The sequence below is a fragment of the Athene noctua genome, chromosome Z (assembly GCF_965140245.1).
Source record: "Athene noctua chromosome Z, bAthNoc1.hap1.1, whole genome shotgun sequence".
Classification (NCBI taxonomy): Eukaryota; Metazoa; Chordata; class Aves; order Strigiformes; family Strigidae; genus Athene; species Athene noctua.
In genome coordinates this window covers 50260763-50279464 of record NC_134077.1, presented here as the reverse complement: position 1 = coordinate 50279464, position 18702 = coordinate 50260763, and the positions used below count along the sequence as shown (strand labels likewise).

General features: G+C 39.8%; 1 protein-coding gene across 1 annotated transcript in view; it reads right to left on the bottom strand.

Annotated features, from left to right (window-relative positions):
- Positions 1 to 9274: 9274 nt before the first annotated feature.
- The window catches only part of SHC3 (SHC adaptor protein 3), a 58518-nt gene continuing 49090 nt past the window's right edge, over positions 9275 to 18702 (bottom strand). The window contains exons 7-12 of the mRNA XM_074931964.1: positions 18415 to 18541; positions 17117 to 17274; positions 16059 to 16142; positions 14960 to 15154; positions 12493 to 12788; positions 9275 to 9431 (exon numbers count right to left, since the gene is read on the bottom strand). Of these exons, the coding sequence (XP_074788065.1) occupies positions 9303 to 9431; positions 12493 to 12788; positions 14960 to 15154; positions 16059 to 16142; positions 17117 to 17274; positions 18415 to 18541 (989 nt within the window). The 3' untranslated portion in view covers positions 9275 to 9302. The remainder of the gene's footprint in view (positions 9432 to 12492; positions 12789 to 14959; positions 15155 to 16058; positions 16143 to 17116; positions 17275 to 18414; positions 18542 to 18702) is intronic.

Sequence of the window (18702 nt, the reverse complement as noted above, 5' to 3'; positions counted from 1 at the left end):
TTTCAGAAAGCAGGGAACTAAAACGAGTCCCTGTGGAGCTTCTTTTTTTCTTTCCAGGCACTACCACAACATGAGATTGTGTTAGAAATTCTCCTTGGGAAGTTCAGCCAGTCGAACAACATCCCATTTTCTGGCAATGGAACCCTACACTCCTAATGTCTCCAGGTACATTTGCAGATACAAGAGGGAAAATGCGGTACAACAGGATCATGCTGAAGGGCATATCTCCGTTTATACCTGATCCTGTCTTGGAGCTGGAGTGGAGGCCTGTTTAGTTTGGAAGACTGGAGCTTCAGACTTACTCTTTTGAGAGGATGTTCCAGATAAACCTGTATGAAAACAAGTTTATGGCTGATCGCTGAGGCCTTATCAGCCTCAGTGCAGGATGGTGTTCAGCATCAAAGGGATTTCCTGAGACCTAGAGCAGTTAAGACTTCATAAACACCTGGTTTCAGGTCACCATGGGAGTGGCCTGTGGTACTTCCCTCAATAGTATTTTATGGCTGGAAGCTGCAGTAGAGGTTGATGGGAAATTCTGAGACTAGTTCCCATTGTCTTTCAGTAAGAATGTAAGCATCTAACTTTACTGGGCTCTTTCAAAGGTTTGTTCTTAATGTCTCAAACCACACCTTGCCTTATGCACAAAGCGTAGATGAGGCTGTTTTAATAACACATCCTGAAAGAGCTCATCCTTAGCTTTACTCTGGTCTTAATCATGTAAAGCAGCAGCATTAGATTCTTCTCAAGTATGTGCAGTGTGTAAGTTGCGTATGTGTGTAGCAAAAGCCTTTAAAATGTAGAAGTTTGCATTATGATTATCTTTTACATGTTAACAGTGTGCTTGTAAATGTTTTATGCTGTTAGAAAAGTGTGAGAACAAAGAAAAACTGTATTTGAATAACTGTGAAAGGCAGTAGTAAATACGAAGCAATTTCTACCAAAAATGTTGAAAAGCAGTGCACTTAGGGAAGAAGAAAAAGCTAAACTAACCTAAACATCATACAACTATTAAGTGCAGATACAGACTGGGTCAACAGCTCTGTAGCTTTGTGAGATGTAAAACTGGTAACATTGCATTGCCATAGCTTACAAATATTACTGCAAGATCTAAAATCTTATGCATTTTCAGTGTGAGTGTTGTACCCTGAAGTTGTGTCTTTGAAAATGCTAGCTAAAATACTTGTATACTTCTAAATGTCGTTTCATGTGGTGGCATGTGACAGAGTAGTTCCTTGTTATTGTAGAGGAGAAAAGCCTTAGCAAGACAGTGGTTTGAAAAAACATTATGGCTGACCCCACACCAGCTCTCTTGTCAAGGATGTTATGTGATTCTCGCTATTTAGGTGAAAAAAAGAATAATATTTTAATAGCCAAAGTCCAAGAACATGCCACAAAAGTGAGTTCTAACATCTGGATTCTAGCCTTAGCTATTGTCAGAGTTGATGCAAGGTACAAGTAATGCAAGCAACTCTACTGTTGGAGGCCATGTGATTGTGTGTCAGTACAATAACCTTTCATTCTACTTTGATTTCCTTCTCTTATTTTGGAGCTGTGGGGATATTTTGTTAGTTCACTACTCTGCTGCACTTAAGCAGGCTCCTAAGATTCGTGGATTTACAAAGCACTTACGACTGAAGAGAAAAAAAACTCTTGTGGATGCAGTCTTCAGTGGGTACATCCCACTGGGACATACTAGGTAAAGCACAGATAACTGGAAGATTTCCGAGCAAAATTTTGAAGTAGGACAAGTCAAGGGCTTAACAGCAGTGGAGTGCAAACAACCAGAACAATCCTTGAAGCTGGAAGAAGATGGAGAATAGCTTCTTTCACCCTATAATATTAAAAAATTCCTTAAAATACATCCCAGAATCTAAGCTTTCTATCATGTAGGCTGATCTGAGCATACAAGAAACTGAATCAGGTCTCCCTTTCCCAATTGATTTTGTGTGGAGCAAAAGCTACAAAGGAGACTAACATTTCGTTCATATTATTTCATGAATTGGAATATTTATTTTGGTTCTGGATTACAAAAGAAATTCGAATCAAAACACCTAAGGAGAAAAAAAAACCTTTCATGAAATGCTTTCCAAGAGTCTTTTATTGCCAACAGTCTTACAGAGTATTTTCAACTCATTAGGTACCATAAACATTTAGAAAACTTTCAATTAAGTCTCAAACCTTTGAACCAAAGCTGTTGTGTAGCAGTCATTTTTCAAAAAATTGTAAAAACGGTTCTGGCCTTCTGTGGAAAACATACATTTAAGCTCTGGGCATCGTGCCTGAAAGCACTACCTGTAGTATGCTGTGCAGCTGAAGACAGTAGGCTCTGTCTTTGCCATCCCTGGAGCCAGAGGAAGGCTTTGCCCCTGCTTTCCTGGGAGCAGACTTGGTACCTTGGCTCACCTGCTCAGTGGACTGTCTGCTCCGGCAGCACCATGTGTGGCTGCTCTCTTGGAAAAGCAAATCTACAAGGAGTGACTGTAATTGTGGTGTTGTGCTGCCTACGAGGTTTGTGATTTCCAACTGCTGTAGTAAGGAAATGAAAAACACACCTGTGTGTGAAGTGCCAGATGCCAAAAATCTGAGGTCCTAAGAGCAGCTGGTCCACCCCTGCTGAGCCAAGATGTGTTGTCATCCACTCCAAGTAGTGCCGTTTAACCCACTAATACAACCAAGGGTACAGCTCAGACCCTTTGGGGAGCTGTGGACCCCATGGCCACCCCAGGCCTGGAGAGACTCCATTCTCATGATAAAACAGCAGGCACAACAGCAGTGATCAAGTATTTCTGCTTGGCCACCACTGAGCCGTGAGATCTCCTGGCAACTGAAGTGGGCTGGAGGCATGATGCAGAGGCATGCAGAGGTGTGCTGATGGCCATGCTGCCTTCAGAGCTGCATTTCTTCTCCCCAAGAGCAACATAACTTCCCAGGGCATTCCTAGGCTTAGCTTTTCTCCAGGTGGGTAAGAGGGAAGGGCCTTTCCAAGGAGTTGCTCAGGTGGTAGAGGAAGAGGATTTGGGGAACATCAGCCCAGCTAAGCTTCCTTCTGACCTGGAGACTTCCTCCTCTTCACAGTACACTAAATAGCTGCTCTTGCATGGACCTTGTCCTTGCAGTCACTCTCCACGGAAAGACCGTGGAACAGTCTACCCTTCGTTACACTCACCTGTTGAGTGTGCCAAGCAGGAAAGCTGCCTTATCAGGAGAGGGGATTTTCTGGCCCAGAAAGTGGGCCTGTATGAGTGATTACTTGCATTGTGAAAATGGCATTTGTCAAAAATGAATTTGTGGAAATCAGTGTTGCCTCTATCAAAGAAAGTAGTTCGTAGACTTACTAATATTCAATACCCAGGTAAACCACTTTGCTACAAAATGGGCATCCCTTCAGGTAAATTAAAAAAAAACAAAAAAACCACCAAATTAAGAACATTAGGGAATTTGGGCATAGGATAACAGACTCAAGCCCACTTTACATGCATTTTGATCTGATAGTAGTGCTCATTATTTTATTACTTTGGCTAATCATATACAAACTGTATAATCAGAAAACAGTTGCATGACACATATTCCAAATTCTGATGTTCAAGAACTTCTTCAGAGACAGTATTTGCCTCTGTAACAAGAATACCACAATCAGCAGACAGGCAAAAACTTGAGATTCACAAAAGTGGTTGGGAATATAAATGATCACAATGTCTACATACATTATTTTTCCTGCAACGCTCGGTTAAAAACATTTCTAAAAGTAATAAATACTAATAAATAACAAATGTAAAGTTGATCTCTCTTTTACAGCAAAATAGCCACTTTTTAGTTTTGTTGCTGTTGCCCACACAACGAAAAAAAACTCATTTACTTTAAAAAAAGAAACCTGGCTTCTTTTAAGGTTTAACTCTGCAGAACTTCACTGAAAAGTGGTTATCACACCAATCCAGCCACGAAGGACAAATACATACCAAATACAATCTTTACTTTCTTCACCTAATTAAAAAAAAAAAATCACTTCTTTTGAATGAATATATGCCTGGGTGTGTTTGGTGGGTTTTGCCTCACGGAAGAAAAAATCTGTCATTTGACCTGTATTTTGTTATTTGACCTTCATGATAGCTACATAAAATGTAAATCTGCATGTTAATCTCAAAATCTGAGGCTACCTTTTCTGATTCATCTGTGCTGTCTCCCACAAAATGGGGTAGCAGAATGAGTCACCCAGCTTTAGCTTCTATCTTTGGTTTTCATGGCTTGTTCTGTTGTCAGACAACTTTTTATATGGTGCTTTGGCTAGAAATGTGTAGTTCTAAAATCTTACCCCCTTACTGAGACGAAAAAGAAGCCCTGCTTTTTCTCAGTGGAAGCCATACAAGATGCTTATGTTGGAGTATTCAGAGGAACAAATCAGAGTTTATGAATGAAAATGTCTCAGAATAAATGAGCAGTAGGCATTGCCTAAGTATTTTGCAGTTCTCCTCCCTAGGGGTTCTGCTTTAACCCTAGAAAGCAATTAGCATGGTTTAATTTGGCGACAGCTCTCTATTCTTATTAGTTGTTTATATGCCTGTTGGCTTATGTTTCCAGGCTTCACATTTCCTATCCCTGGGGTTTTCTCTCCAAAGGCAGCTTCTCACTCCCTATCCCAGCCTCTGGTTAACTGCAGGCAAACTGTATATCCATGGTATCTTTTCCACAGGCCTGCCCTCATTCCAGCTGCATCCAATGCAGATGTGAGCAAGGTCCACAGACACTGTGAGTGCGTAGAGTACAGCTGAGCACAGAGCTTTTAGTGGGAATCTGCACATATCCCAGTAGCACTGAGCAAGCATAGATTTGTGGAGAGTGCAACCCTAGGCTGGAACAAAAAGACCATGCAAATCAACCTATTTTTGGCAGTACACTAAGGTAAATCTGAATTTGGATTTTATGCAGACATATTTTGAAAATGTCTGGAAGATAAAAAGGGAAGTGTGTGTGTTACTTCAGGTTAGACTTTGTTTATGCAAATATAGTTTACTTCATATAAATTTTTGGTTCTACCACTTACTTCAGATACATATTGGATGCTAAGAACAAAGACCTGAAAGCAGGATTTGTAACCTTTTGTCAGAACATTCACAAGTTCCAAATTTCCCCTTTAGAGCTGCAGATTTCCTGGAGGCTGCAAAACTGCTGGCTTTCAAATGGAGCATTTGCTACTTACAGTTTAAATATGCATCAATTCTATTATGAATACATTGTAGCTGGCATCTGGCACTTGATGTGCTAGCAACAATCGCACTGTGGTATAAGTTTTTTTTTTAAACTCTCCTCATCTTACTGCACAGCATGATGCCTAGGAACCGTGATGATAAGAAATGTGAGCACATTATTCCGCAGAGGAGAAAAAGAATGAACCCAGGATATAGAAGATTGAGTGTTGGCAGGTGACATTTACCAAACTGTTAGTAAACATTTTCTTCTGGTGACAGTGCACCTTTTGCACTCAAAACCTGCTCGCAGAACCAGTGTTATCTCCCATTGCGAACCCTGTAGAATATGGAGGGAAGCTACTACATAACCTGTTCTCACTGTGTGTGCAAAGCGCAGGGCAGAGAGGCAAGCAGTACACCATAGGAACTGGATCTCCTCCTATGGTCTCCACCCAGGCATGGCCAATTTGAACGTCCTCTTCTTGCATTAGGGAAGGAAACCTGGGAGTCCTCGCCCTTAGCAAACTCCCACTTAAGTCAGAATGTAATTCAGTTTTCAAATCACATTTGATACCTTTGAGGTTTCATTGCTTCTGAAGCATCTGAGATAACTCAAAGTTTGGGAACATAAATGTACCTCAATGTCCAGTGTATCTCTGCCAGCCTCACTGGAAAATTTTATTATCCTAACAATTACTCTAGATCTGCAGTAAAATGAATCAGAAGCATTTGGTTCTCTTTCAAAGGTTCTTTGTTTAAAAGAATCAAATGCATTTTCATTGCCCATAGTTCACATAGTTGCAATACAACTGGAATCTAAACTGATAATCAGCTAGGATTCAGAATCAATGTAGACAGTCTTGCAGGATATTTAGCTTCAGTTCTGACTTCTCAGCTATCCCCTGGGAAAGTATCAAAGGATACTATAATATAGACTAATCTCAGTGATTTCTATTGAGTCTATTAAATTTGTTCTTTCAGTAAAATCCCAGTTCTTGAAGTCATGGTACTGAATTATCACCAGCAAGTGTCTAGCCCTTGGGATTCCATAAAAGAGCATAAAAAAAGGTGAAGGGACTCAAAACCAAAGGCAAACATTAAAAGGCTCAAATTATTATGCTGTCAGTTGTCTGGTTTTCAGCCAGTTGCACAACATTTGAGACCGTCTCATAACTTCTACCTCTCTAAAATTACTGGCAGTGTTGGCTCCTCACAGAAATGAGCCCTGCCTCTCTAGCGGGATCAATTAGCTCTTGTTGAGCGAAGTGTAATGACCACAGGCTTGGATCTGCTATCCAAATAGCTATACAGGTTTTATACCATTTTCATATAGGGGAATGCTAAATCCACGAGAGTGACAGTGACAAAATGCAATGGCACGATCTGCAAAAGGAGCATTGATTGGCCCGCATGCTTTTCTTTCCTGGACAGTTTTGAGATCATTTGGTTCCCAGCGACTTAGAAAGTCCCGGATCATCACACCTGGCCAGACAGGATCTGCTGCCCCACCGAGGCAGCAGGGCACTGTCACAGCCCAAAGGCACAACCACTACCTAGGACTGAACTGCATCTGATAAAGCTATGTGTAACCTTTGCATCACCAGCGGGCATGCTGAGCTGGGCAAATTGGATGTGCTGACAGAGCAGCTTAAAATAGCCACATTTTCCTGGAGGCAGGGTTTGTGAAATGTAGTCTGGGGAATTTAATATTTATGCCAAACTGTTTCATTTTGTGTCTCCTTGCCACCTGCTTTAATTTCCAAAACATGCAGCTAAGTGGCTGCTAAGTTATTAAAGATACAGCTAGGACAATGGTAAAAAAATTTTGACACTTACTTCAGCATATGTTTAGTGCCTTCATTCATACACCTGTATCTTGTCACATTTTCCCAGGCATACACTGACAGAGTATGCAGGAATCTAAACCAGACATTAAGCAGCAGGTGGGATTTTTGAAGGTACCTATGGGAGTTAGGCACCTGGGTCTTATTGAAGGGATATACAACATTCAAAGTACAGAAGAGGCCTTCTCTTACAGTTAGTGATATTGCACTAAAAACTTTCAAGGATGTAGCTATAGGGAGGTGGGAGCATGGAATTACAAGCGTTGTATGTGACAAAAAAGGTAGCAACCAAGATACTCCAAACTGGAATATGGTAAGACATGGATGCTCTAAATAAAGTAATTTTGATGGATATTACTTTGGGTTATAAGATCTCACGTTCTCTTGCAATTTCCAACCTGGTAAAAGGACAACCCAAATCTTCAGAATTCCACTAATCTCAGTACCATTGGGTTGCAGTGCTGCATTTAATTTCTTTCCTTTGCTCTCAGCTCCCACCCAAACCTAGAAATATCAACTAATAACTATCTGCAATAAAATTAATCACAGGCATTTCTTTCATTCATGTCTTAGTTTGGCTTCTGAATGTCTTGATTACAGAATAAAGTATATATATTTATTGAATGGATCATGTAGTTAGTCTTCAGTGCCTCAATCACTTTTGTTCTTGAGATCAACCAAAAGCAAACTTCCCAAGCTGGAACAAAGCAGAAGATACAAGAAAATTATTCCAGAATTTTAATATCATGATCCTACCTGAACGTATTCTAAGTGAACCCTGCAGTCAGTTTGGTTGTAGTTCGACAAATCTTTAAACGTAGCAAAATCTTAAAACAAAAATCATTTTAAGTAGATTTAAGTATTGACTGCTTCAGGGTAGGCAGGTGCTTAACCTAGACTTATCCTGCTGACTCTTGGCCTTCATGAATCAAGTCTGAAGATTTTGTTCAAGAAGACGAACTTGGAACACTGAAGGCTAAATCCTGAGTCTGGTACAAACTTTGACTTCACAGGAACTGTGTCTATTGAATTTGTCTCTTGATAAGCTTCATCAAATAGGAAAATAACTTCGTATAGTGCTTGCGTTTGAATAGTACAAATCTTCCTTGAAACATTTCCCAGTACCAAAAGGCAAGGACATTTCTGCCAGAAACACATTTTTAGTGTATGGGTATTTTTCAACTTGATATTTAGAGAAAAGCAGTATATTTGCATACATATCACATGCTGAAGGCCAAAGTGAAGTTATGCTTTGGTAGGTGAATGCAAATGGCGTAATTTGCAAAACTAAACACTGAGTCATGACAGTTTTCACTTTTATAAGAAGAAAAGATTCTTCAGGTATGTCTTTGAATAGGCGTGTACATCTTGCATTAAACCTATTAAACACAAGTTACTTGAACTTGCCTGACCGCTACGTAACATCTCATTGGAGACTAGTAGTCAAGGTCACCTAGATCTTCACCACAAGCAGAGAATTACTTATAAATAACCTTAGCACTCAAATGAATAAATTAAAATTACAGAATATTGTTACATTATCATCAGAAAAATCAAATGCACACACCTCATACACAGAGAGATCACACCAAATCTTTGTTAAAGCAAAATACAAATGTTTTGTGTAGCATCATATAAGAATTCAAACGACATCAGCAAGATAAAATGCTTTTGATATCAGTGACACTGAATAACACTTTTAAAAATCATTTTATGCTAAATTTCCGAGTTGGAATACTAGTTGCTGAATTCAGACTGCTTCCATGGTTAACCAGCATAATCCATCTGTAGTCCCATAGTTGTGCTTCTTATGTAAAATCAGAAAGAATTTTCCCAATATTCATTTTCTCAAGAAATTGAGACTGCTGAATTCTATTTTTATCTGAACAATCACAATTGGCATTTTTCTTCTCGTAAAAACACATGGCACAAAAGATAGTTCTATACCATCCACAGACTGACTTGAAAAATATAAATATATACTGTATTTATATATATAATGTGTATATATACACTATCAACATTCACATTAGAGAATCTGAACAATTTTATTGAAATTACTTTTTAAGAAAGCCTTCTGCTGTGACTTCACATCTACATAAAGCATTGAGAATGTTCAAGTGTACCATGTGAAATGGGGCTTCTTAAACCTAAAGAAAACATACTGGTGAAATATATGTGAATATGTTTTTTTTTTAATGTGCAGTTTTTTTCATATCTGCAATTTCTACCACTTAAGCTTGCCAATTACAAAAACTAAAATAGTCATCTGGAGTCAGTGTTTCCTCTCCACAGGCTGCTGCAGGCAGAGTTCACTCCCAGAAGAAACTATTGGCAAATGATTCTCAAGATGATGATTGATGAGATGACTTATACTGTCAAAGACACGATCTTTTGTACGAACCTTAAAAAAAAAAGATGCAGGAAGATAGATTAAAAAACAAAATACTTTTTCCCTTAACTTCCACTAAAATTTTCTAAGAATAAAATGACACAATTGATCATGTTTTAGAGACTGATCCCTCTCCCATCAAAATCAGTGGAAATTTGGTATTTCTGGAGGTTTGCTTCCGTTTTGTCTCTTACTCCCTCTTTTCTCACCAAACAGGTATTTCACTCTTTCTGAATAAGTCTGATTGAAAATTTTCTGTACAACATTTTGATTCACTGTAAACTGGGTTTTTAGATCAAATATTCTTCTCCAAGAGATCACCTACTTCTTCTAAGTGTTTTCACCTTTTTCATTAAAACGATCTGTCCCTCCAGAGATGCCAGAACCCAACTCTTCTCTGTGCGCATCTTTGTGCTTTCCTTACGAAGATCTTCTTCTGGTGCTGGAAAATCCCCTTCCCCAACAGTGATCCAGCCACCACGTGTGCTAGGCTTGGGTTTGTCCCATGCTTCGTGGCACACCCCTGTGCTTTTGAAACTGAAACACTTCAGGGCAGGGAACTAGCCAATTTACCAGCCCTCTGCACTGGCATCCTGCTAAGTATGCCAAGTAGTATACCCATGATAAGAGGAAACTGATATTGCAAGGGTAAAACAGTCAACGTTATCAGGACAGGCCAAAAACTAATCTATACTACAAAATAATATAATTATTTACCATCTTCACAAAGCATTTATTTCCAGTGTTTAAAACGAGTTAGGCATACAGCTTCCATGGGCAGAGCAGAGGTCCCCTCAAGCAAATGTCATGCTGCAGTAAAGCTTTGTACTGGGATGGTTCTACATTGCCTCAAGCTAAAGCCTCTGAGCACTGCCCTCAAGTGAGGCATGTAATCTATTTTCCCTGAACTTTTCTCAGAAAGAAAGAACGACTTTTGTTAAAACTTTCCAAAGCCAGCTTATGCTGTGGTGGGCACCTTCCTTGATATATTTGTCTTCATCATTAAGTTCTGTCAAAACTGCTAGAAACTTAGCACAGGATGTCACAGGGCAAAAACCAGAAACAATTTAGGTGGCAAATGATGCTATCTGCTTGGTCCACATGTAGCTGCAACACTGAAGAAAACCAACAGGCTCTCCCAATTTCTGAAAAATACTGCTTTGAAACATTGTTTTCTGTAATTATTCAGAGCTATATTTTAAAAATTAAAATATCTCTTTAAAACAGCATTAACTTTCCTTATCTATATTCAGATTAACATATTTTCAGTCCATTCAACGCAGCTGAGATTTTTCTTATCATAAGCAATATGCTCCTGACATCAACAGAGTTCAAACCCTAATTCTAAACCTAGTAAAAATTCTATAGTTCTCCATTTTAAGCATCCCTTACCTGAACTAGACATCCTTTCTTTTTGTCAGCTGGATGAGAGCAGAAGCAACTGGACAGTTAACTGTGCTCTGGAAACACACACAATGTGTGACTGGGTAATTTGTGTGTGACATGAATTTTCAGGCAGCCTTTGTGGGAATCATTTTTTACAAATAATCAAGTCAGGGCCTTCACACTTCTTCACACAGAAGAAATGCAAGCCGCTGGGCACACTGCTGTGGCTGGCCACACACAGGCATTTTATTGACAATTCTCCGCTCTGACAAGTCACAAATGGGCCTGCTCAGGAGCTGTGTCAGGATTCCACAAATCATATAGACAGCACAGCTAACCTAAATACAGACACAGAAAACCTGTTCTCAAGCGGTGCCTCCCGAATGAGGAGTTTTGGAGACATTTGGGGCACGATGGCACATCACAAGTAGGCTGAGGGAGGGGACAGGTTCAGAGAACAAGCAGGTGCCTACACAAGAACATCAGCAAATTAGTACTGCTCTTAAAGTCAGTGCAGAAAAGATGGAGGGCCTCTGATCTTTGCAGGAGGAAAATGTCCCAGGAGTCACCATAGGGCCTGAGTATTCCATGCCAGACAGCAGAGCAGCAGAGCTCCTGGTGGGACATAACATATCTGCACTTGCCATGTCACACAGCAGCATTTTCCTCACAGTATCCTGTAACAACTATTTGTGGGTTTATGCTGAAGTGAGAATTAGAGGGCCCTGCTGCAGGAGTCACAAAACCACTGGCAAAAGTTTAGCAAAGGCAGCTGCCCACCAAGAAGCGTAGGGCCAGTTCACCAGGCTGGTGTCCTGGTCAAGCCCAGGACTAAGCAGTTGGCATCTAAAAGTGCAAAACCATTCTTTGACTGGCCTCATGTGGCAAATGTAATTACAACAAGTACCATGGGCATTCCTCACTGCAGCGATACATACTATGCAGGACAAGCATAATTCTGCCACAGGTTTCTCAGCTGAAACAGATGCCAACAAACCAACTCCTTTACAGGAGTTCCTCATTTACTTTGGGGCTTATCATCTGAAGTCGTCCTTTACAGAGGAAAAGGAGTTGCCCGTTGTCAGCTACCAGGAACCAAGAATAAAATGTGTGGCAAGTCTTTCATTCTCTCCGATGAAACTAAGCCTCCCTGGAAGCAGGACACGACAGCTGCAGAAAACTGAAGCTCCCTTGCCCTCTCCATTCTGCTGCTGGCAGGGCCCCTTTGTCAGCTAAGTAAGTCCCTGTGCAGCAAAGAGATGGAGCAGGTTTACCCCAGTTCTCTCCTGGGCTTACTTGCAGGAAAACACAGAGGGCCTGGTCTGTCTAGCTAATGGAGATGTCATGTGGAAACTGCCAGCATGCAAACTGGCCAAACTTGCACAGCCACCAGCTTTCTCAGCAGGAAAGCTAAAGTGGCTTAGCTGTACTTTTGACTAAGACTACTGCCACGGCTAAATCTTGACCTTGCTGGGAAATCAGGTCCCTAAGGCTCCCCGCAACATGCAGAAATCATGCAGTGGGTCTTCTGCTAGGCATCAGGGAGAGAATTAGAGGTGTGATGTCATATTAGAGATATGAGGCTGTACTTATGATCAGTTGTGAATAATCTGTAAACAAGATTAAACACATTTAGACAAAATGTGTAGAGTCAGAAAACTTGTATTACTGAGGAGTCAGCACTTACGGTTCCTTCTGGGTCCACCAAAAGAAGATGCTTGGCTTGTCCATTCTGCATGCCTGTCAGCACATAGGAGCCAGGATTTGTGGCACTCTTCCTCACGAGGAAGTCTCCGCATTTCTTTAACAGCTGTTCTGCTTCTTTCCTGCTCATCTCTCCTTGATACCATGGCTCTGCACTCAGCTCCTCAGCTATAGTCCAATCAGCTGCTCTGGATAAAAGAGGACTGATGCATCCTGTGGAAGTGGATTTCCTCAATGCAGCCTCAGATGTTTGGTTCTTGAGGGCATCCTCAAATGGTTCTGGTTATGAAAATGGACACAAGGGCAAGTTCATTCAGAGGTAAATCATGTTACATATTGGGGATATTCCAGTAATTTTAAACTGGATTTATTTTGTGTTATAGCCACTTCCCTTTATCTTTATGAAAAAACAGGAAAGATGTACTGCTAGGCCTACTGATTTATTGATTGTATTAAAACCAAAGAGTTTAATATGTTAAAAATGTATGTTACGCACAGAAAGATGCTGATAAAAATCAGAGCAAACCTTGGCAAGAGCTTTTGAAAGGTAATGATTTTATTTCAGTAATAGCTATTGTCAACAGTTGCATTTATATGCCCTGGTACTGGGCAGAGCTCTCCTTTTGTCTTGCCAGGTATGTCAGACAGTTTAATTTCAAATACATTGTATAATATGGGTACCCAATGTCATTATACTCATATCTGGCCTCTTTTTAAACAACATATTAATTTAAAAATTATCCATTACTGAGTCTCCAGCCCAAGGGTATGTCTAGAAGGGATCAGTTGCCCTTACCACTACCTGCCTACCCCTAGCCTCCACCTGGGAAGAAAACTTTGCAATATAGACATAGGCTAAAACCTTTAATGTGATTTACCTAGCTGATATCTTTTAAACCTCAGCTAAATCCTGAACTCTGTGTTATTTCCTGTAGAGTGGAATGGAAAGATGTGTCATTACAGACCTCAACAGTCTTACAGAAATAGCAAATAGGTCAGCACATGCTTCATTATATACTGACCTATTGGAAGAAATTTTCTCTTGCAAGACCTTCATCTGGCCAACTAGTGCATATTAAAAAGAGCTATTGTTCTGTGCCCATTAGACTTAACGAAAGGACATCAGCAGAGCAGTACCATGAAGCAATACACCAGCTCTAAATAGACTGCTCAGATGCCAGCAGTACACAGCCATGTTTGCATGGGGCAACAGAGATGTTAATTTAGCTCAGAGAAACAAGGTAAATATTGTGCTGTCACAGTTTACTGATACCTCAGCTAATTCTTAAAACCAGCTTATATATGTCTTTCACTACATTGCAGTCTGCACTAAGCCCAATACATGTTTATCTTGACAAACCACTAACTTAGGGCTAGTTGACACATTTTCTAATACTACTTTTCTCCAATGATCCAATGGTTAATAAAGATTAATGAAGGCTGGAAGATGAGAAATCAGTTTTCCCTATTTTTAGGAAAGGAATGCATATAAAATAGAAGCATGTGCGTGTTTTAAGGGTAAAGCAAGTCAGAAAACAAGGTTAACATCCGTGATTTCAGACAGAACACTTTTTTCATTTCAGATCTATATTCACATATAGATATTCTCTCAACTTGCCTCCCTTCCCCTTCCTTTCAGTCCAAAATCTCCCTAAGCCGTGGAAATAGAGCTCTCAGCAACAACATGCTGGGAAGATAGCTTCATGTATACTGAGAAAACAGAAATGTAGATATGTTATTTTATAAATAGCATATAGACAGCAACTGCTTTGTCTCACTGCCTTTTAATTATATGAATCAAATATATCATGTGTCAGCAATTGATCGGAAGTAGGAAGAGTACAAAACCAAAAGAAGTTTCTGTGCAGCAAACGGCTTTCCCCATATTTCCTGTTAAGTATCTCTTCAATGCTGAAAACAGTGTGTATTGGTAGCACCAACATCAAATTAGGACTAATGTTTAAATCATTGTTTTATGGCTATGATTCTAGTTTTGGAAAAGCTGCCTTCAAAATTGGAACAGATAGCTAGATAGGATAGTAGGTCTAACCAGAGCAAGGGATAACTCAGCCTTTTAATTTCCCTCCCAGCTTCCTAGCACAAAGATTTTGTATATGCATTGACTTCCTAGTAACATTCACAGGATATGTTGGAGCTAATTCTCCAGCCATTCACTCCTTCACTTTTCTTCATGACAAGCCTCCTGACTTATTTTCCTTCTGATGTAGTTGTCTGTGATGCTAAAGATAACAGACTGCAACTCACCTTAACTCAGATTTCTCTGGGTACCCTTATTTTAACTCGGTTCACCACCATGCACTCTAAAATTCACCATAATTCCACCAGGAATACTAAAATTTGGAGAAATTTAAAATTATTTTTTTACAGTACTAATGCATAAACATATTAGGTTACTTGTTAGATAGGGAGTGAATAGGAAGGGAACTCACTCATGTCGAACAGATCCTTTCCCGGGCTGCTCTCTTTGGTATCATCTGCTGTTCCAGTGAAGGTATTTTCAGCATCTGCCTGAAGTGCCAGTAGAGCTTCTATATTTATATGCTGTGTGTTTACATACGCTGGCATCTCTGCTGTTGGGGTTACTTTTGATTTCCCTTCCGATATACTACAAATATCCAGAGATCCTAGAAAATTCAAGACTTTTTTCCTTCTTTTTTTTGTATTTGACAGAACAATGTTGTTATAATGACCAAATAATACGATACCCCATCACCACAGGTTTAAAATTCCCTAGAATGGGAGATGCAAAGTAAGTAACTGCAGGATCTAGTAGAAGAAAATATTGATGAATTGATTCAGAACTGTGTTTCAATGAGGGCTTGCAGGGGGGCATTATTATTCAGCAGGAAAGAAAGCTTTTGTAAATAAAGACTCACAGTTTCAAAAATTATATTCAGTTGGGGAGTCATGAGAGGAAGAAATGGAATAAAATCCTTACATCTGTGCAGATTGACAGCATTTGAAAAGAAAGTGTCCCCAGAAACACAGTAAAGCTGTCACATAAAGGTGGAGGGGTGAAATTTCACACACATATTTTGATATGATTTGCTTAAAATTCACAGACAACAAAACCAAAAAGAACATTATGCATTATTTGTTATTCATGGGCAGAGATCATGTGCAAACACACGCAATGCTCCACATTTAATTTTTTAAAAAAAATGCTGACTTTAGGCTATTCCTTTGGAAACCCCATGTTGCATACCCTAGTGGGTCAGATTTTCAGAACAGAGTATGCAGCCTGTCTTCAAATACCATAGTTATGGCAAGCTATGGAGCTGAAGATTTGGGGCAAGTCTATTTATGAGCTGCTCTGCAAAAGGTGAAATTTTATGAAGGTGTGCATTTAATAACTTATCCAGAGGTAATTATCAAATGCTTTCAGTCATATCAACACCAAAGTTCAGACAAAGGGAATCTATCAACAAAGTGCAGTTCACTGCTTAAGACACTGAGAAATCAGACTTTTGCATGCTTTGTCCACCCAAGACCTCCTGAAGTATTACAGCTAAAACTAGCAAAACTCACCTTGCTTAACAGGCCCAGGATGCCAGTCTTCACTGAATTTGTCTCCTAAGTGACGACTCTGGTAATAGATTTGCTCTCCTCCTACTCCTGCTGCAGACTAGAATGGACACATGTGCAAAGACATTTTTAATTACCTTTAAAATGCTCAGATATATTATGAGTGGCTCTGACAATTTCCTTGGCTGTGTTCTGTGTACTCCCACTCTTCATTTCCGATTCATCATGGTGTCAGAATATATATCTCACAAATGTGTTTGTGTAGGAGTAAGATGTTACCGGTGACCTTCATGTAAACTTCCCTGCTTCCTGCTTTTATTAGCCCCCACAACCCTAAATGATGCATCATCTCCTCTAATACATTTGTCTTCACATAGCAAGCCCTGACAAACCGTGCCTGTGAAAAGCATTCCACAGAAGCATATGAGAGACCAGATGACACCCCCAGCACCTTCCAAAGCATGAGCTGAAAGACACACATTGGTACCAGGGGACACACCCAGGTACTGAAGGGAGGATGTTGTCAACAGACAAGGTGCCTCTGGGTTTAAGCAGAGTTGCGCTGGATATGTAAACTCCTCTTAGGTGGCTATGCTGATACTGTAGTCAAACTTTCAACAGCAATGCTGGCAGAAATATCCAGAGTGACCTCAATTCAACATGAGGTAGAAAACCTACCTAGGAACCTGGCTGAACACTGCCGATTTATGAACATAATGAACTGTTAGTAATGACTGTACTAGATGGTTTAAATGATTGTGCATCAAATCTTTTCCAGTTAGTGTGCACTGACACTCTCATTCTACAAATGTAGTCACCCTCCATGGATTTCTCTTCCTTGAACCTGTGTAATCTTTTAACACTGTGAGGAACTCACCTCCTTTTGTTTGACCTGAACCTGCCTAATTTGTTGCACCCTAGATCTTCAATGCCCATTCAAAAGGAAACTGGCCACACATGAAAGGCTATGAGCTATAAATGATCCCAATGTATCCACGTTAAAGTATACATTTAAAAAAAATTTTGGATCCATTAGCAGGAGGACAGAGATGCAATTGCACTAACCTGAGCTGTATCTGCAGCAGTGGGAAGTCTTGTTTTGAGCCTGGCATCAATGAAGCCACCAGGGGGGGGCATTTTATTTGGGATGTTGTTATAATAGGGATGTTCGGTCGCCTGGTTATCTTCATCCATCCATGGCTCATCAATACTCTTCATTCTGTAAGAAAGTGAGTGCTTTATTTTGTCCCTCACTTGCAAAGCACTTACAGATATTTGCAGCATGTTAAGATTACCTGTCAGGGGATCACTATTGCTTATTATTTTGACAATTCAGCTACCATGGTAAGCCAGGAAGCAATTACAGATCTTGCAGCAGACCCTCTCTGTTTAAACAAATTAATCTAAACCTCCTTTGCAACGGATGAAATTCTTTATGTTGAGTAAAGAGTGTTTTTACTTAGCTTTAAAGACTGTTATAAACTGCATTAACAAATTATTTTATTTAACTTTACAGTAGCATTTGTGATATTATTAGCTGATTGATTGACTAAGCATTAAAACTTTGTCTTTTGTTATGGCTGCTCTATTACCAGCATAAATCTGGAAGAACTTCACAAAACCAAGATATGAGATTTGTGGTTTCAGTCCACATTTAACAGTCATTTACAAAAATCTGAAGTGAGTACAAAATGCTTCCCAATTAGGATAGTAGCATTTTATATTCACCATACACTCATTTTACTCTGATATAAGAGATTACACAGATGCCGCCTCACTGGGATTTATACTAATGTTAGCAAGAATATAGCAATCCATGACAAAAACACAGCTCACCAAAGAAAACAGAATACTACATCCTAATCTTTTAAACATATACAAGCCAACAAATTCTGTTATTCTCCAGAGAACAATGCAGTCAAAGCCTCTGTACAATATATCACATTCCTAAAAACCTTACCTGGCTAATTTCAGAAAGATTGAAACATCACTAGTCATTTTGGAAGCCCAGCAACTCTAGCTTACTTTATCTCACGTGACAGAGCTGCTATGACAGTAACAATGAGGAAATGCCACACATACCCATATCTGACCATCGAACTCTGCCTACTAACTACAAGAGAAAATACATGATCATTTCAATAAGTTCACTGTGAAATCCGTATTTAGCCCATTCTTTTAAAATGACTGTGCTCCTTTCACATTCATTAGGCAAATGCTCCTTTGCTAATTCAGAAGAAATCTCTTTTTAAAGTATTTAAATCCCATCCGTCTCCAACAACTTTGTCCACAGCACATTTTATCAAGTAAATACAAATCTAAAGAAGATCCTTTAGCAGTCTCCTGCAGTCATACTCACCTATCATGGAAAGTAGGTATCTTAGAGGGGCACCGCAAGTATTGCTTAAATCGAAGCTCAAACGCTTGCCCTATGGTGCTGATGACATCCTGGGCCAGGCCATCACAGCATTCCAGTATATGACAAGCTAAATGAAAAAGATTTGACACATGCACATGAAAATCATTGTTCGTGTTATGGCAGGGTGCACTGACCTATGACAAAACACCTACACATCAGGTATAGTTGCCCTATTCATGGTGAGCACGTTTCAATAAAGCCCAATTCTGGCACAGTGAATTTGAGGCA